We start from the raw sequence: 20,553 nt of genomic DNA on the forward strand, positions 1-20,553 counted from the left end.
GTGTGCAGTTAGGTTTCTTGGCTTCCCCATCACCCTTTGGACTCAACTAGTTCCTAGTCAAATGTAGACAGGTTTCTGTCCCAAACAGGGGTCATGGCAGAGGAGAACTCTCTACATTCTCCAGGAGGGAGGAAGGCCATTGTGTTAATGCCCACTACGTCCTTCTTGCCAGAATGACCAGGACCATGGTGCTCACCTTTGGCCCACTAGATGACGACAGGCTGGGGCTACACCTGGCTGACAGGATCCCAGAGCCCAGATTGGAAGGAGACTCAGGGACCATCGAGGCCAACCCGCTCATCTTACCAATGAGGTTGAGTGATTTGCCCGGGTGGGCATCACAGTTTGGAGTTGGACCCAGTTTCTTTGGATTTTAAATTTCAATCTCCTTAGAAACATGGAAGCTCAAACATTTCTACTTGTTTTTTGAATCAACATGGCATGCAAGTAGGTCCTTAGTAGTTGAAAAGAATCCTTGAGATGATTTCTGAAGGTTCTAGAAGGACCCAAAGAAGGAGAAAGCTTCAAGGATATAGAACTGGATGGTTCTGATTTTGTCCATCCATTTGGCAAAAGTTCATTAAGGGCTACTGTGGGCAATGCATTGAGCTAGGTTACTGAGGAGGTAGGGCCTGGGGCTAGGCCTGTGATTTCATTGGTGTGGGGAAGCTCCCTCCAGCAATGCAGGTCAGCATCTTCTTTGCAACCCGTAGATTGTTGCCTGGAATGCACTGACAGACCTAGCCAGTAGGTTTCAGAGGTGAGATTTGAACCCAGATCTTTCTGGATTCAAGGTCAGCTCTCTACCCATTCCATGCTGTCCCTTGCTTGAAAAATGCAAAGATAAATATGGTATGGTCCCTGCCTTAGTGGGAAAGTAAGAGTACTGTGCATGTTCAGTCTTTTATGCTTGGCCTAGGAAATAAGTGCATTTCAACTTGCAGTGAGGAATCCGTTATCAACTCCCTACCCACTGATCCAGAATCAGAGTTAGCCTTTTATGAGAACCCATTGCTAGGGGAAAGATAAGGCGTAAGCCAAGTTCCATTAGCTTCACTTTCTCACAATTAACAAATTCTAGTTGTTAATGTCTGGTTTCAGAGCCCTTTGGCATTCCTGACTGGCTCCATCCGGATAGGTATCACAGATTCTTTTTCTTCCTTTGCCAGGACAATGTGTCTGCCCAGAAGCAAAGAACACGGAGGATTCTTCAGCAGTGTGACCCAATTCAGAGCCCCTTGCTTCACCTTGCACACCTAAAATATTGGGAGGAAGCATCCCAGCTTTCAGAGAACATGGCCAAAGTCCAACCTTAGAAACTGGCTGTGAATTCCTCACAAATGAACACGTTACTTTTGCTTACATTCTTGGGATATTCCCTTTGATGCCAAAAAAGAGCTCATCATCATGGGAATACTTTTATTTAGGGGCTGAATGACAACATATGGGGACCACTAGAAGGGATAGAACAGGATAATCTCTAAGGTGACTTCTAACTAGGATTCTTTGAGCCTAGGAAATGATGACTGCTCATCTATCATAGAATCCTGGAAAGAAGATCTGATTTAAATTGTGGATGTATAAGGATCCAGAAATGAGGGGGACCCATAAATGTCTCCATCTTTTGGCACCGTAGTTATGAGAGGTGATCTGGGGATCGCCAACCAAACTGTTAGTGACCAGTACACATGGAGTTGTTACAAAAGAATATGATTCGTGATCACAAGATGATGGGAGGAGAACTGGGGTTCTCCAATAACCTGTTGGTTATTGGAAGGAGAGGCCAGCTTTTTAGAGCAGAATTGTTTTTCTCATTTTCATACTTTCATTTCAGAGTCTATGGTTCTTGGAGTTGGAGGAGACCTGTGTAGGTCAACCCCTGCCTGGACAACAATTCCCTCTGCCTGACAAGTCCAGCTCTCATTGGACCCAGAAAGGAGGAACCTGCTACCTCTACTTTGGGATTCTTCTAATTGTTCAGAAAATCTACTTCCTTTTTGCTCTATTCACCATCCCTGTAACTTTCCAAATTGAAATACCCCTGCGAGAATGCTTCCTCCATTAGAATATAAGTTCCTTGAAGATAGAAATTGTCTCTGCTTTTATATTTGTATTCCAAGAACTTAGCATAACTTGGCTCATAGTAGGTACTTAATAAATGCTCATTCACTGATTCATTCATTCATTGCTGTTTGTCTCTTTGCATCTTATACCTATTCTCCCATTTACTCTATGTTTAGGAGACTGTGTGTGTGGCATAGTGGAAAGAATGCTGGTTCTGGAGACAAACGGGTCCAAATCTTGCATCTGACATTAAATCTTTCTGGGCCTCAGTTTCCTCTAAAATAAGAGAGATGGCCTTAATGATCTCTGAGGGCTCTTCTGGCGCTAGACCTCAGATTCCATAGTTATGGCCCCATGGGACAAAAAGCCCAGTCCTTTGCATGAGATAAACAGATTTTTATCAAAATACAACAAATATCAGGAAATGCAGCCATTCTGGAGTGTGAATGGGGGCTTGTAGTTTTTCCTTAGACATGGAAAGACCATCAGATAAAGAACCTGTCTCTACAGACTCCATTTTAGGACTTTATTTTTGTGCCTCCCATGATAGAAATAGTTCATCTGTCTGGCTCTTAAAGACTAGCGCAGTTTTCTTGGCTAGATCCGAAACAACACAGCCTCAAGTTAATCTGCTCTTTGCTTTGTTACTTTTGGTTCTCACTCCATCCCTTTCGACTCCATTGTCAGAGTCAGTATAGGGGAAAGATTATAGGGGTAAGAAGAAAAACATACACATACATACATACACACATACACACATACACATACAAACAAACATGTCCCCATTGTTTCCAGAAACGTTGCTGGAAATCTTACCAATTTTACCCACCCTCATCATTAAACCCATAAGAAATGGAGTTTGCACGGGGCCATGTTTATCCCGAATATGGCCCTTCTTGCCAAGTTGTCCAAGCCCATCCTCTCTCTCTCCGGAGAGACTGTGCTTCACAAGGAGCTGCTGAATGGTCAGTCAGCTGATAGGGAGTGAATTTGCTGCCATAAGGTGACTCATACATAGCAGGGGGAAATAAAGAACATGGTGAGGAATGCATGAAAAGAATGGAAACCAAACGAAAAGCTCAAAGTAAGAAATGGAACCAAATCCAATCCAAATACTCCTCAGCAAATAAAGCAAGGTGACAGCATCACGGTCCATTGCTGTTGTTTTTGAAAGAGGGAAAACTGGCCACATTGAGAATAAGAGCAGATTGGTATACTTTGGGGTTCCTGAGGCACGGATGATAGAAACATATTGTATACACTTTCGACATAATCCAACCCCAGGACTTGCACTTAAATTTTACATCAGATAGTTAATCTGAGGTTACTCTGGGTAGGCATTCTGAGTGACAGTTCCCTCCTTCTCTTCCTCTCCAACCAACAAGGCAAATTACATGGAGTGGGTAGAACAGCAGATGTCAGAAAAGATGGTAAGAGTGGGAAGAGGGCAAATGGAGGGGAGAAGCAATTGAGCAAGGAGTATGTAGGCAGAACAGCTGGATAACAGGGCTGAGACGACACACGGGTCCAAGGAAAATGGAAGGGAGCCAAGAGTACTCCAGGTATTTCAAGGCTATCCAATAAAATTTGAAGTGTGGGGCTAGAGAAAGAATGAGGTTTAAATGTTGGAAAGGGACAAGAATCCTATTGAGAACAGGAAAACAATGAGGAGACACAGTGTCTCTGTGGCAAAGGGAAAATGAGAGCATGCATGTGAAAACAAGGAAGATGGAGGAACAGATGAAACAAGTGATGGCCAAGAGGCTTCCTAGAGTCTTAGCTTTGGAAAGAGAGAAGAGCAGACCAAGGGAAAGTCAGGACATCACACACTTGGGAAAACTGTCTAGCTCTTTGCCTGTATCCCATCCATAGCACAAACAACATGTGTGATGGTGTCGGAAACAGATTCATGTCTCTTAGAAAGTCTAGGATGTGTTAATAACACTTAATGGCATAAAGAGGAAAGTGCTTAATTCTCAGAATGTCAGAGTTTCTACCATCCATCCACACAAGGATGAACAAATGATTTAAGAATGAGTGGGAAAAAAATTTAAAAAAAGATTCCAAATGTTATTTCTAGAAGGACATGCTGTTGAAACTTTAATAAACATTTTTCTAAATGAAGAATGTTTAGGCAAGTGTTATGGAAAATAAAATCTACATTATAGAACCTTTGGACACTTGTACTATTTTTTTTTACAAGATATTAAGTAATTTTACATGTGATAGGGTAAGAACATTCCTGCAAAGTACAAGTATTAGTTATCATCATTTTTTCTTGTATTTTTTTTCTTGCAGGGGGCAGGGGATGGGGTGGTTAAAACACTTTGCCTTCTTTGCTGAGAAGGAAGAGTCAAATGAGATTGGCAACACACACAGCAAGACAAGTTTGATCAGAACCCAGGGGCCTCAGGGACTTTCAGAGTTGAAAAAGTAAGCCAGTCCAACCTACAGAGAGATGAAAAGAGGAGAGATTGGTTTTGTTTTTGTTTTTGTTTTTTACCAACAGTAGGTGTCGTAGCTGCACTCAAGGAGTTGGTGGACGATATTGATGATGTGCTCTCTGCTCGAGCAAGGGGTGCGATTGGAGGAGGGCTCGAAGAATGTATGGGAGGGCTAAAAGGTCTGGACTGTAGGAACAAGAAGAAAAATGGCCAAAAGTTATATTCACAGATCATGGGATTTCCTTTGAAATAGCATCCTATAATATAATTCACTTGGATATTTCCCTACATTTTGCAACTTGACCTCTCACTCTTTCAATAGCAGTTAAATATATCACACAATGCTGGAGTCAGAAGGGATCTCAGCCTGACATCTAGTCCGACCCAGAGGATGTTGGGTACCTCTTTCACCTCTCTGCTCCTTACATCCTGCTGCCTCCATATCTCCCAGGGACTTCTATGTTATATCATTGTAAAAATGCTACTAAGGGTCAGATTAGAATTCCAGACATTCCTTTCCTAAGTCACCTTGTTTTGCCCACTTCTCACCTCCCTTTTTGAGCCCCTCCAACTACTCCTTTGATGGAGATAAACCAAAGATTAAGAAAAGAAGAAGGAAATTGGTACCTACCATGTCTCCCATCCCGGGCTTCCCGGGAGGCAGCTTGGGTCTAGATGGAGGCCGAGGAGGAGGAGGTGGTGGTGTGGTCCCACTGCTGCCGTGGGCTGATGGGGTGGCAGGCCGGGCTGGGGATGATGCTCCTAAAAACAATTAGGCATCTTTAGGTTGGGCAGCACAGACATCCCTGCCTCCCCCAACAAGCAGCCAAGCATCCTCCCTACATGCAGACCCTTCTCCCTGCCCGACTTCCAGAGCCCAGCAGGCCACTTGTCACATAAGCAGAGCACAACACCAAACGCCAAGCTCCAAACTCCGTCATGGGTGTGTTTTTAAGGCAAAAGTCACATGGTTGAATTATGGTTGATGGTCAACTCGGAAACTCACCACCCTCTGCCAGAATGGAGCATGAAGGAACTGAGCCTCAGTGCTCTTATCTGTCAAATGGGCATGATCACACTACCTACCTCACAGAGCTCAGACAAAAGATAATGGGACAGAAAATGCCTTGCCAATCAACCTTATACAGTGCAATTCCTCCTATGCTTTCTCTTCAGACAGAACAGCGTTTGTTAAAATTCTTTTGCTGGGGGCTACCTGGCCTTTTTGCCACACATACCGTCCACACATGCTCAGTAAGTTCTCCTCTGCTTTCACTGATCTCATCATATGGGTATTCCCTCCAGTGACACCAATATCCCCCCATATGGTGAGGTTTCAGGGTCTTTGAGGATTTGCCATGATGGAAAAAATCCTTACTCTGGGGGCATGGCCAAGCTGTTGAGGACCTTTCTGGAATGTAGCTGGGCTGGCCTCTGGAGAGGAGATACTGACGATCACCCCATTGGCATCCCAATGCCTCCCACCCAGCCTGGCACCTACTGGAGCTTATGATGAGCTTGGGACTTTACAGAACCCTGACCACTGGACTAGGAATTTACTCACACAAAGCCGGCCTGATTCTGAGGCTAGTCTGTTGTCCACTGCCCTCTGCAATCTTTCACTATGATGATATCGAACTAGGGTGGGGCTTCCCAAATTTCAATTCCTGTACTTCTTGCCTCTCCACAAACCTTTCCACACCCCTCTGCCCATGCCCCTTCAGTCAAACAAAAGAAAACATATTCCAGAATTGCTAGAGCTGACCGTGAAAATCACAAAAAAATTAAAGAGCTTAATAAGTTTTTCTTCTCTGAGGGTACATTAAAAATTACTTAACTTCATTGACTGGAAATCACTGTGGAATTTCTGGAATATTTCAACATTGCAGTCATTATTTATCAAAGTCACCATATCCCTGACAAGGTTTTTGTATACCAGGAACACAGGTGTAACCCCAGATTTAGATGAGTGATTGATTGATTACAAAGTCAGTCCATCAGAGAATCCATCAACTGACATCTCTCTTGTCCAACAGCCATGCTCTGATTGGATTTACCTTTTAGGATGCCAAGGACAATTCGATTAGGAAAAAGGCGAGGCATACAACAAGCCAGAGATGTGCACAGACACACACTAGAATTTGTGTAGTTGGGGATTCTGAGTATTTTAAGTCCCATCTGTGTGGTGCAGGCAGGGGTGTGCTGGAGCCAGCTCATACAGGCTTGAGAGAGCTGATTGTTAAATTTTTGATGAAAGCATTTATACCTCTGAAACTGACAAATGCTATAAACCAGCTGTTATACTTTATTGACATGTTGATTCTCTAGAATCTAGAAAATGATGGAGAAAATGTTAATAGTTCAGATCAAATGTGAAAGCTTATTGGGCATACATCCCTGCCCTCCCTCCAAGAGCTGGTTGTTAAACATTTACTAGCACACCCCTGAAGGTTACCCAAAAGGCTCAGCTAACAATCTCATGTGCTGAGTCATCTTAAACAAATCATTCATGTGGTTCAGAGAAGGTCCCTTTCCCAGTTCCAAACTTTCTGGAACTTCCTAGTTTTAGTTGGGGTAATAAGCATGAAGTCATCCCAAGAGAAATATGACAGAATGCAGTTTGATGTAGTAGGGAGCAGGTCTTTTAATTAGGAAGATCTGAGTTCGAATCCCCCCTCGGATACGTACTGTGTGACCCTGGGCAAGTCACTTAACCTTTACCTTCCTCATCTGTAAAATGGGGAAGGAGTTGGACTCAGTGACTTCTAAGGTCCTTCATCCCTCTAAACCTAGGATCTTATGACTCGCTTTCCTTTTCAGTTTTCTTATCTGTAAAATTTGGATAATAACAGTGCCTGTTTCACAGGATTATTGTGAAGATCAAATACCTAAAACACATGTACATATTTATAAACACACAAAACATGTGTATACATGCATGTCTGCATTTGATCTTCACAACAGTCTGTGTCCATGGCCCCATCCACATACCCACAGTGCTTTGTAAACTCTAAAGCCCCATATAAGTGCTGGGATTGTTTTTTCTGGATTATTGGTGCCGGGATATCCACAAGGAACAACATCTTTAACAATCGAGATCTCTCACTTCCTCATAACTTCTGGGTACAGAGAGTTGTCTAGAGCACCAATGGGCTAAGTATGCGGCCCAGGGCCATACATACATCACACTATGTTCTAGAGCCACAGATGGACAGTGAGAAGGGACCCTAGAGGGTCATTTTACATACGAGAGGCTGGGACACTAAAAAGGTCAAGTAACTTTCCTAGGGTCACACAGCCAAAAAATGTGTGATGGATTCGAATTCAAGTCTTCCTGACTCCAAATCCAAGGCTTTATCTGCTACATCATGCTGCATATGTATGTAAATTATTATCATCAGTTATTCTTATTCCATGATAATATCCCATAATAATAATGAGAGGCTTAACTAGGAGTGTCTAGGCCTGGGGCGAGACCACCAGACCATCCCAAGGGCAAGTGGTTTGCTGTACTAGTGGGTGGGACATTCCCTGTGGTATAAGAGGAAAAGCCTCCCCCTCAGGGAGAACTGTTCATCTCAGCGCCAATCTGGCAGTTTCGTAATTTAACTGCACTAAGCTCTCTTGTCCCTATGTTCCTGAAGGACTGTGGCTCCTCTCATTTCATCCTCTCTAAATCGGGCGCCCTGGAGCACAGCCCCGATTGCCTGGTCCTAATTATGGCTCTGTCTGTGAGATTCCTAGACTGATTCTTCATTGCCTAGTTTCATAGACTAAGAAAAAGTGTTCTGAAGCTAAGCCCCCAAATCTCTTGTGATGTAGATAGATTATCTCTGTAACACATATCTTGACAGAATGGAAACTCCCTGAGGGTAGGAGTTGTTTCATTGTTGACTTTGTGCCAACTGCGTCTGGCCCAGTGCCTGGCATAGAGTCATAACCTATATTGGGTGATGGAGCCAGATGAGGGATTTGGAGGCATCAGAAACTTCCCCCACAAATACAGACCAGTGAATTTTCACGTTGGTGACTTGGTTGACCTCCGAGATTGGCTCAAGAGGTTGGGGGCCGACCAATAGTAGCAACCGCGGGTATGTCGCACCGCTTCTGGCCTGAATCACCTTCTTTTCCATCTTTCTCTACCCCACGTGTCCTTATCTCTGGCCAATGACTGAAAATTCAGGTCAAATTTTCCAAGGGTCTTTGCCAATGCCTGATGCAAAGTTGTCCTTGGCTTTTACAGTAATTGGTTGATCTGACGCAGCAAATGTTTTCAGCTGACAGTCAACAGACAAAGACAAGGATTGAATAAACTGCAACGTCTTTATCAGGAGGTGTCATAATTTGGTATTTTTGTTTCTTTCTTTCTATTCTGTTTTTATAGAATGAAAGGGAATTCATTCACGCATTCTCTCTCTTTTAAGAAATGGTACTCCAAAACCATGCCAGAAAAAAAGGAGTTCAATTATATGCCCCTTTCTCAAATGCTCCCTGGATAGTGACATTTTAAAATGCATCTCAGTAAAGCCCTGTAGAACACTGAAAGCTGGTTCTCAATGAGAAGGCTTGTTTGTCAGCTGGATACCAACGAAACCATTGAAGAGAAAAAACACAAGCACGCAGTTTGACTCTTCATCCCTTCATCCTTAGCTGACCTACAAGGTCATTAATTGGAGTCAGGAAGACCTGGGTTCCAATCCCCTGCCCCTCTACCCAAACACTTATTAGCTGTATGACTCTGAGGAAATCACTGTATCTTCAGTTCCCTCATCTGTAAAATGGGGCTTATAATATTTGGAATATCTACCTTACAGGGTTGTTATGAGATTCAGAAAATGTACCCCTCCAAAGTAAGATATCATATTAATAACAAAGTAGGATATTAATATATTAATAAAAAGAATGAAGTTATTAAGAAATTATTTTAGAAGCAGTAGGAAATTTTATGGATAAGATGTAATTTGCATTGCTAGAAGGAATGCCCAAATTGGTGGGCTCATAGATCCCTTTGGGTATGTGAGAGTAAACCTCTAGATCAGGGCTTTTCTCATGGAGCCAGAGCAGGCTAGGGTACTGTGGGGAATATTTCACAAGGTTACCCTTTGGTCCAGGTCTGGGGAACACAGTGCTAGGACAGATGGCAATACGATAGCTGGGGTGGAAAGTTGGAAGGGATGTGAAGGATGGCCTGGGGCCAGTGAGATATGAGGGGTTAGGTGAATTCACATCCACTCCTCTACTCATTCTCACCTGGCCTGCACCAGATCAATGAAATCATTGCAATCATTGCTTCCAGAAAGGGCATGTGGACAACCGTGCCACGGCACCACTTCCCATTCCTGTGATTTTGGACACCCCTGCCCTCTCAGTGTTGTCTTCCTCTAATAGAGTATAAGTTCTCTGAGGGCAGGGATGATTACTTTGCATTTGTATCACTGGTGTTTGCACAATGCTTGACATTTGGCACTTAAATGCTTTTCATTCATTCAAATAGAATTAGAATTTGAATGTTCCTTAGAAATTCCAATTTTTTTCATATTTTTAATATTTTAAGTCTACCTGAGGATATTATTACTTCTATTCCTTCCTAACCTTCTACCTGCAGTGGTATCTTCACTACCAAGAATCTTCTCAGAAAGTAACCAGGACAGTCTTTATACTTGATTATTAGATTTTGGTGGTTATTTTATAATATGAATGAAGGTCTAGGACTTTCAATAGGTTTAGAAATATCCCTGTCCTAGCTGGCACACAGTTCTGCAGGTCCCAAGGCCTGGGATCCCAATCCTTATTTCCATAGGAATCCCTGAGAATCCCATCCCCACTGCTGATAGCCAGCCAGCCATTTCAGTGATGGATGGCCGAGACAATCAGTGATGGTGCTGATAAAGACCAGGTGAGGAGAAGGATGGGGATAAAATACTTTACACGCTGAGGATGTATTGCAATCCTGCTATCGGCCAGTTGTCACATTCCCAGATTTCTTTCCCCCAGAGTGTCAATATTTGCCCTGGGGAGTTGCTTGAAATGGAAGTAGGCTCAAAGCACATATTTATAAAACATGGCCATAAGCTGGGTAAGACTGATGCACTTCTCTGAGTCTCAGTTTCCTTATCTATAAAATGGGGGTGTCAATGCTTAAATTGTCTATTTTAAAGGGTTGTGATGAGCAAAATTCTTTGCAAATTTTAGAGAATTATATAATTGTGAGTTATTCTTAACAATAATAATTATTATTAATTAACATTAATTGGTGTTAATAACAACAGCCACAGCAATAGTTGTTAATGATAATTTCTATGGCAGGCAGAATGGTGGAGTGGATGGAGGGAGCAGCCCTCAAAACCAGGATGACCTGAGTTCAAGTCTCACCCGTGCCACATACCACCATGAGACCCTTGGCAAGGCCTTTCAGCTCTAGGGCTAGAGGTGACTCTCTGAGAGTGTACATTGCAGAGAAGATGCCAACCTGTATTGCTAGAAAAGCTCTTCACCTGGGATCCCATTCCTTGTACCAATAAAACCATGGGGCCAGTTGCTATCACTAATAATATGTACTAATATGATATAATACTACATTACATAGAATTTCTGTTTTTCTTCAAGACTCTATTCTGGCACCCTTTCCACATGAAACCTTTGCTGATGTTCATTGGCTGGGGGTGCCTCCACCCTCCAATTGCATTTTATTAATTTTGCATGTTTTTAGAGATGTACTTATGTTTCTCCCCTGGTAGAATGTAAGCTCCTTGAAGGCAATCTCTTTCAGTTTTGTCTTTGTAATACTTCTTCCATGTCTAGCACAGGAATAGGCACTTAATCAATGCCTATTGATTAAAGTCTTAAGAGCTCGATGATTAAGGATAAATGGTTTTATCAGTGAGGGTGTTTCTTCCGCCAACCTTTGTCTCCGTATCCTAGTAGAATATCTGCAGGAGTTTCTCATGTGAGAGGAAATTTATCACCTTGTACGCCTGGTAATGAGTCTCTCAGTATTTAACTAGGATGGTCCTTGAAGATGGATCTATGGCAGGAGTGGGGAACCTGCAGCCTGGAGGCCACATGTGGCTGTCTAGGTCTTCAAGCGCAGACCTTTGACTGAATCCAAACTTCACAGAACCAATCTCCTTTATAAAAGGATTTGTTCTGTAAATCTTGGACTTGGTCAAAAGGCTGCACCCAAGGACCCAGAAGGCCACATGTGGCCTCCAGGCTGCAGGTTCCTCACACCGATCTATAGTCTGTCACCAGGTCATAGAAACATAGATTTAGAGCTAGAAGGGAGCTTAGATGTCATCAGATACAACCTCTTCATTTTACAGATGAGGAAAGTGAGACTGAGAGAGTTTAGAGGTTTGCTCAGGTAGTATGTACCAGAGGTAGAATTTGAATACAGGTATTCCCGACTCTGGGTCTAGCATGCTATCCACTACACCATGCTGCCTGCCTCTTATCATCTTCACAGCCTTTCTACTTTGGTAGAACCTGCCAATCAATCAACAAGCGTTTATAAAGCACCCACTATGTGCTAGGCACTGTTCAAAGATAAAGAATGAAACAATCCTTTCAGACCTTACACTTGGCTTGCACTGCCTTCAAGAGCCTAGATTCTCTTTCCCATCCCCATAGTACCAAGGTAGGATGACAGCCAATGATAAGAATAATATTAACAAGTTTCTTCCGGTACAAGTTCTCTCTACCCAGAAGGCCTTTATGAATGGCTTCCTTTTCTAGATCTGACAGTGCTCTCTATATCTTCTTGTCACCCATCACCTTCCTGTGGAGTTAGGCAAGATGAAATCAAAAGAAACACAATGACATTCAATTGTTGTTGGAAAAGGATGTATGTGTAAAATCAAATGCACCCAATTATTGTCCTAATGTTGGGCAGTGTGCATCTCAGTCTTTAAAATAAGAGTCTGTATCCTGTTGCTTTACTTCAAAATTCACATTTCTGCCAGCTCAATGTATGTTGCATCAATAAAAGATTAAGAAGCAAATAAACTGGGACTTAATTAAAGGGATTATGGAGCAAAGTTTTATTTATTCATGGGCTTCATGGGCACCGCTCCATATCCCACTTAGTAACGCTGTCCCCTAATAGCACCAGAGTAGGGTTTTTTTTTTTATACAGCTCAATGATTAAGAATCAATATTTTTAATAGTAACAGTTTTTCAGATAAAAAATAAAGACTGAACTTCAAAACTCTTCCATGGAAGGATGGCCACCCCAGTCAACATCAGAAAGTTGACATGTTTTTTACACATTGGTAGACTAATGGCAGGAACATGTGAAGATCCCCTTCAGGTAACTGTCAGTCTGACCCTGAACAATGCTCCAGGAATGCATGGAACAAAACCTGCTTCTCCCATTTGTATGCTCAGTTATTCGTTCTGTGTTTTAAAATGGGTTGGCCAACCTGTGGCCCTCAGGTCACAACAGGTTCTTCAAAGTTGTGATGTAGCCATTTAGGCAAGTGGGCAGCTATGTGGCATAGTGGATAGAGTTTTGGATTTGCAGTCACCAAGACTTGAGTTTGAATTCTGCCTCAGACACTAGCTGTGTGACCCTGGGCAAATGATTTACCCTTTTTCTGCCTCAGTTTCATTATTTATAAAATGGAAATAATAATAGGTTTTACTTCACAAGATTATGAGGATCCAATGAGATAATATCAGTAAAGTACTTATAAGTAAATAAAATAGAAGATAAGTAAACTTATGTTATAAGTAAAAGCTCTATGCAAATGGTAGTTATTATTATTATGTAAATGCAAAAGTACTGCTATTTCTAATGTCATTGAGAATGTGATAAAGTGCTATTATAATCTTGAAAGAACTAAAATTATTATTGTGGTATACAGAGATACTCCATGGTGCTCTAACCAGGATCCTATAAACTAAACAGTTCCATTTTAGGGTAGATTTTGTTGAGGAAAATGAAATTCCAGTTCTTTTCCCTAGTTGTCTTGGCTACTGCTGCTCTCTGATCTCCTGATCTCAGAATCTCAGAGATGGGGAGGGATCTCAGGTCCTGACTTCTCTATCTCATGCTTGAACTCTTAAGACCCTCCTTTATCCCATCATCCACATGGATAAGTGGACAAGTAGAGACCAGTCTCTACTTGAAGAACTCCAATGAGGGACCACCCATGACCTCTCAATGCACCCCCTTTTTCTCTGGCTCGCCTATCATTCCTTCTATCAAGCTGAGATTTTCTTCTATGAACTTTTACCCTTTTTGCTTCTATTTTTTTCTTCTACAGCAAAGAGGAGCTTGTAAGCAGAAAGCGTACTAAAAGATACACTATGAAAAGAAGCTGAAATGGTCATTGAAATGTTAGAATTTGAGTGGACAGACCATACTGACCACCCTCAGCCACCAATCTCCTTGGGGCTTAAAAACTTAAGACACATGATTAGCCTTTTAGAACACACTGCAAAAGATGACAAACCATGCCATCTTCTGTGAGGGAGCGCTCCTACACAGAACCAAGCAATATCGAGCACATGCGTGCACACACGCCACAAAACAGGCCCTGGAGGCCAACTAGCCAAGCTCAAGCAGCAATGGAATGGGGTAGGTGGAAAATATGCATCAGAAAAAAAAATCTGATATCTCCAGAAAAAGCACAACAAATTCTTCTATTTTTTTTTTTCTGTTTCGGAACCACAAGCAATTTTCTTTTAACTCTACAACCACAATTTAACCCAGATGAAATCCAATGCCAGATTTTGCATGCGAGTCTCAAAGATTACATATACGTTGAACTTTCTTCCCTTGTGTCATATACTTTTAGTTACCATCACTGCTTGTTATATACTCAGAGAATATACTTTTTTTTGGAAGGGAGTAGCTTGAAAAGTAAAAGTGTTTAATAAGTCATCTGTCCTATCCCCATTCTCTCAATTCTCCCTTAAAAATTTTCCTTCTTGGTTTAGGAAGATACAAGAAGAATGAGAATCAAAAGACTTGAGTTCCAAGTCTATCATTGACTAGCTGTATGACCAAGGACAAGTCTCTTAATTTCTCAGCCTTAGTTTCCAGCTCTGTCAAATGGGGTGAAATACCTAAAATATTCACCCTCAAAGGTTATTTATGAAGAAAGAGAATATATGTAATAGCCCTTTATGTAATAGCTTTACATAAATGGGAGCTAGCATGGTTATTGACAACAACAATAACAATGATAATATTAAGAAATATGTAGATTCTTATGTGGTCTATCTGTCAAGGAAACCATCCATTTGTCAGTGAGACATCATGCCCACTGATAATTGTAGCTTTCCTTGACGTTTCTTGGGATGCAGTTGGTGACTTCTCAGAAAAGATATACACTCTATGATGGCAGATCTCTAATTGAGATGGGGTTAAGAGAACAGTATATTTATAAACTTGACCTGGATCATGGTGGAGGGCACTCAAAATGGATACATCACTGGGGCACAGTTCAACCCCCACCCAAAAAAATGAAAAAAAAAAGTCTGATGCTCCAAAGGCATCCAATGGGTGCTAACAGGGGCTTGCTAATATGGAAGGCATAGCAGCTCACCAGCACACGGAGAGCACACGCACACAGTCAGACAAACGTACCGCTGGCGGTTCCCGTCCCACTGCCTGAGCTGGGTCCGGGTGACGATACCACAGTCCGGTAGGTGGGTGGTGGAGGGGGAGGTGGTGTAGCTCTTTGGCCCACCCCAAAATCTTTAGGAGATGCGACTGTTTCTAAGTTATCATCTTTTCCGAGGGTCTGCTCAGAAAACTTCTTCTGAACCTCTTCTAAATCAAGTGGCGATGGAATGCTTCGTGGAGGGTCAACAGCTGGGGAGTCAGTTGGGTTTTCTGACACCAGCGGTGGGGACCCCACCTTTTCCCTTGAAGTCAACTCTGGAGTGACCCGTTCCGGGGATGCATCAGAAAAATTGACCCACTTTTCTTCTGTGTTAACGACCACAGACTTGGGGGACAAAACTGGGCCAAAAATGCTGTCCAAATCACTGATGGATGGTAGTTTCTCACCTTTGACCTCGTGTGGGGTCTGTTCACTGCCTGTGGTCAAAGGAGTTGGTTTAAAACTTTAACATTGAGTTTTACCACTATCTTCTACATGGGGTAGGGGGAAATTACCTACGCCCTGGGAGAAGAGAGCTGGAGCCAAATTTTCTTGAGCCTGACCTTTTTTGGGGGTAGAGATCAGACTTGTGATTTCATCAGTATGGACCACTCCTAAAAACATAAACTTGAGAAGTTAAATGATCTGTCCAGGGTCACACAGCCAAGAGCTAACAGGGCCAAGGCTTGAACCTGGGTCGCCCTGACTCTGAGGCCAGCTCTCTACAGTGTCTAGTGAACATAGCACACCATACTGTCTCTTTTCAGTGACATAAATGGGGATGTATTTTATGTTCCTAACCGTGGATTGAAGATGAAGGTGGGAGGGACTGGGGAAGGGGGAGGTCCTTGCCTCTTATCAGGCAACCTCTTGTCCCCTGGACATCCTATTTCCCTGTGATATTTACAATAAGGCACAGGAAAAGCATCGTCTTCACCATGAGTTGTCCACCCCTTTCCTTCTTCAGCGTAGGAAGTGTTTCTATACTTCATGGACAATAACCAGTATCATCATCTTGGGAAGGCATCGTTGTTAGGCCTGGAGATAACTTCTATACACGCTGGATAGAACTGAATGGGAACCCATCCCGCAGGGGGATACTTGGACCATACAACCGGTAGAAATGTGTACGTTGCAAGTAGAGTATGTACTGATAAGTAGAATGCTCATTGGTTTCTCTAACCCTTAGGAGCTGTGTGACCCTGGGCAAGTCACTTAATCTCTGCCTCAATTTTCTTATCTGTAAAATGGGGATAATATTAGCACCTACCTGAAAGGGTTATTTTGGGTCTCAAATGAAATCATCTACCTGTACAACATTTCATAAAATTTAAAGTGCTACATAAATCTTATCCATTTTAGATTTTTAAACATTGATTATTTTTACTGCCCATGCGACCTTGGACAGCCCACTTATCCTCTCCCTGGGCTACAGTTTCTTCATCTCTAAAATGTAGGGGTTGAATCAGAAGACCTTCAAAGTCTACCTCTAAGGCTAGGATTTCATGCCATCAACCCCTAAAACCAAACCTCCTGGGGCAGTTTGCAAAATGAGTCTAACGCCTCACATTGGAAGGTGGGGCACATGGAATCTCATCTCATGCTACAGTCTCTTCCACTCAGTTATTTAAAGATCACGATCCCTAGACCTGAATGCCTGAACCAGACATAGCAAGTCCCAAGTTAGCACAAAGGGACATTTACACATTCATGTAAATGACTGGGATGGCATGATGGTATTACAAACACACATTTCCCGGGCCTAGGGATATCAGCCTGGTCCTATGCCTCAGATGGGAAACACAGCACCTACTGGTGAAGCAAAAACTCAGGAATCATTTACTATTTATTTCCCTCTGCAAGTCTGACCTGGGAACAGAATGATAGTTACCAAATGGAGCCATGAAAAGTCAATGGAGGGAAATGCTCATGTTTTCCTTTGAAATTTGGGCTCCCATCCATCCCTCTTGCCTTTATTTATTTACTCATTTCTTTATTCATTCATCTATCTATTTAATTTAATTTATTTCTTTATTTTTCTGACTTAACACAGTAATGAAAGAAAACTCCAATACCCGACTCCTTCCTGAGAAGTCAATAGCAACAGTTTTCTCAGAAGTTTGGCCTCTTTTTCAAATGATAAAACCAAGGTCCATTTGATATTGCGAGTGACCTGCCCAAGATGTGTTAATGAGCTTTCAGAGGTCATAGACGGATCTTGGCAAAAAGAATGGTAGATTTCTTATCTATTGTACAGTTCTGGAAACGTAAGCCTTGGCAGTAGTATGGAAAAATGGAGAAAATGCTAGATTTGGGGTCAGAGGGCCTGGAACCCAACCCTGACTCTGCTACTTACTCAGTGTGTGACCATTAACTCTTCTGGGCCATAGTCTTTTCATCTGTAAAACTAAGAGGCTAGCCCTGCTTACTTCAGGTTCTAAATAGTTTTATCAGGAATGACTCTTTCCAAGCTCCTAATGCTTTAGAGAAATAGACAACAATCCTTGACATTTATAATTCTGTCTCCTGGACACTGCTGCATGGACCTGCTGTATGAATCTTAGGGAGTGGGGAAGAAGAGAAAAAGAGAAGAGAAAGGATGGGGTTTACAAAAACTTCCCTTCTGAGAAACACAAGGAAATAGATGGTCAGTCAGGGAGCCTATCACAGATTGGATTTATTGCTCCTACCGATCAACAAAAGGTCAGAGTCTGTGGGCTGCATAAAGTGCCCCAAAGGAAACCACGTTGGAATGACGAAGCTGACAGAGGCCTCCAAATAACACGGAGCAGCTACGACCTGGGAGTTGGATCAACCAAGGCCCAGGAGACCGCTCATGAATACGCAGCATTGATTAAAGTAGGTGAGAGCTGTAGATCTCTGTTGGCCATGGGACCTACAAGGCCTTCCGGCCTCCCCTGCTCTTGGTCATGGTTCAGCCGCCTCTGATCTGCTGGCTTTGAGATATAATTGTTTCAAAAACTAGTGGAGAAAAAAAATCTTTTACCATGCACATTTCATGAGAGCTCAGCCATCCCCAGAGCACATCCCACCTCCATCTGCACATGACGGGTTTAAGTCTGCTACCAATCTCACTGGCTTTTGAAAAACGAAAACAAAGTCTGGGTCTTAGGAGACCTCATGAAATTTTAAAATACTGACATGAAAACAAAGGAAACTGGGCACCAAATTAAAACATGCTCCCCCCTCCCTTTCTTTGGACAAAGATTTTTCTCGAGTATTATCAGAGAAAGCATCCCTTCTCTCTTTCAAATGGCTCAATGATAACAAAAACAGAAAGAAAAGGGAGAACGTTAATTTTTTTAAGCAGATACAATTTCCTGCAGAAAGGAAATGCCAAGCATAAAGTACAATTCCATATTGACAAAACACATAATGGAACTGAACCAAATGTATACACATTCATCCTTGTCAAACCCCAGACATTCCGACACACCCAGAAAACATAGGCTTATTTCTTAAAGAGTCAATGCTCTCAATTACTCTCTACTCTCAAATGAGAAATATCTCTTTTTAATTTACCTGGTCCCACTGTCAAAGGAGAGCCGGTTCGGGGTGGGGTTGCTGGTACGTTTTTAGGAGGCAAAGGTGGAGGTGCTGTGAAGAGAGAAGACGAAGGCCGTTAATGAGCAGCGTCTGCACCAGGAAACCAGTATACTTTGTCTCAAAAAGTGGGTTTATGTCCAGCCCGTTCTTGCCCTTGAAGAGATAGAGAAGAAGCTGATGTTCCCGAATGTAAGTGTTTCAAGGTAGAACACTGAATTCTTTCACACGGGAAGGCTCAGAACGTTGACCTTGTCTGTTTCCTCCCAGATCAGCGCTGCCAACATTAGGTCAGTGGAAAGTGTCGGGTGCACAAATGCCAAAGAAAATTGCAGATGGTCTTGGATCCCTGATGGCCCCAGGAACCACATTTTGGTAGGTGAGTGACTGGCAAAGGCCCTATTCCACATTTGTTTTCTCATGGACTTTCCACGGCTGGGTTAAACCCAGACTCAGAATTAGAAGGGCCATCTAGTTCAACTTATCTCCCCAGAAGAATGCTCACCACAACGTACGTGGCTAGTGACCACCATACCTTTGCTTGAAGACCTCTGGTAGTGGGGGAATCTACTATCTTCTAAGGCTGTCCTTTCCTGTGATGGGTAGCTCTAAGAGCAAGTTTTAATTTAACTATTAAAAAGAAAAATGGATGGAGAAGAGAGGGTAGACAGACAGATAAAGCATTTATGATGTGCTTACTATGAGCCAGGCATTGCTCTAAGCACTGAGAATATGATTACACACAAAAGGAACAGTCCCTCCCCTCAAGGGGCTTACATTCTAATAGGGAAGGCCATACATAAAATGAAGCTGGAAAGTGGAAACTAATAAAGGTCTGGGGGCTTCTGGGGTCAGGGTAGAAAAGTCCAGACAGTCAAGAGAGGATCTAGGAGTGAGCCAGGAGGAGCTTGGGCACCTCCTGAAATGGTCCAGGCTAGGGACTCACTAACCAGAGGAGATATTCCTAGAAGATGGAGAAAAGGTTGCATAGGAAGGAGCCTGTCAAACACTCCATTGATTTATGATGTAAATTGGAAGATCCTTATAACTTCCCATGTTACATATAGTCACTGACATTCCCCTCTGATGCCCCATTGTGGTGTGGGGGGTGATCCTGCACTCTCAAAGGCTCTGCAAATTTCTGCCAAGCAAGGAAGGCTAAAAGGAAAGAGCCTGGTGATGGAGGGCCTGTCTTGCTACTTGTGAACCAGCCCAGCTAAATGCTAAGAGAATGGAGAATGGCTACCAGGGAAGGAGTTGGTTTTGGCCATGGTAACTCAGAAAACCATTGAAGGTATGGAGGGATTTCAGGCTATGGTGGATGAGGTATCTGTGCAGCTGAAAGAGTAGATCCCCATGATATTCAGCTAAGGCTGGATACATAAGCAGAAGGAAAATGATCTCAACCTAGTAAGGCCCAACCTGGTCCTTGAGTGGACATTTGAGTCATCCAGTCAATCGCTGACATTCAAAAAAATATCAGATGACTCCCCTTCCACAGGCAGGTATGACCCTCCATGCCCTGGCCCATCAAAAAAGAAAAGTACTGTTCAACATGGAAATGCCCTCTTTTAGGTCAAACCAAATACCTCACACCTACTCTCTTGTGATGAAACCTTCCCCCTCATCCCTGCTCCCCCACCATATTTGGCAGACTCAAAAGGCTCAGAATAACCTCTCAAGGTATCCCAAAGTTCAGGAGATGTCTTTACCAAAATGCTTGTTTGTGGTCTACTCCCTCCTGAGTGAGGCACAATATGAGACACTGTTCTGAGCTGGGTGAAATGGGTACTCTTCTGCTGCCATGGATGATTTAGCTGCTTTTTTCCCTTCCTATAAGTCTCTTATGCCTTGCTTTGGTCACTGAC

The 20,553-nt window shown here is 42.7% G+C and overlaps 1 protein-coding gene across 15 annotated transcripts in view; it reads right to left on the reverse strand.

The window, feature by feature from the left end:
• SGIP1 (SH3 domain GRB2 like endophilin interacting protein 1) overlaps nucleotides 1–20,553 on the reverse strand; it is a 237,108-nt gene that overhangs the window by 44,770 nt on the left and 171,785 nt on the right. For 9 of the 15 annotated variants that reach the window (XM_027874134.1, XM_027874126.1, XM_027874122.1 and 6 more), the window contains 4 exons: nucleotides 18,665–18,739; nucleotides 15,103–15,558; nucleotides 5,140–5,270; nucleotides 4,568–4,694 (listed from right to left, as the gene is read on the reverse strand). In XM_027874134.1, the coding sequence (XP_027729935.1) occupies nucleotides 4,568–4,694; nucleotides 5,140–5,270; nucleotides 15,103–15,558; nucleotides 18,665–18,739 (789 nt within the window). The remainder of the gene's footprint in view (nucleotides 1–4,567; nucleotides 4,695–5,139; nucleotides 5,271–15,102; nucleotides 15,559–18,664; nucleotides 18,740–20,553) is intronic. The other 6 variants (XM_027874133.1, XM_027874131.1, XM_027874136.1 and 3 more) reach the window with 1 other exon arrangement.

Source organism: Vombatus ursinus, unplaced genomic scaffold, assembly GCF_900497805.2.
Source record: "Vombatus ursinus unplaced genomic scaffold, bare-nosed wombat genome assembly UNPS02014804.1, whole genome shotgun sequence".
In the NCBI taxonomy this organism is placed as follows: Eukaryota; Metazoa; Chordata; class Mammalia; order Diprotodontia; family Vombatidae; genus Vombatus; species Vombatus ursinus.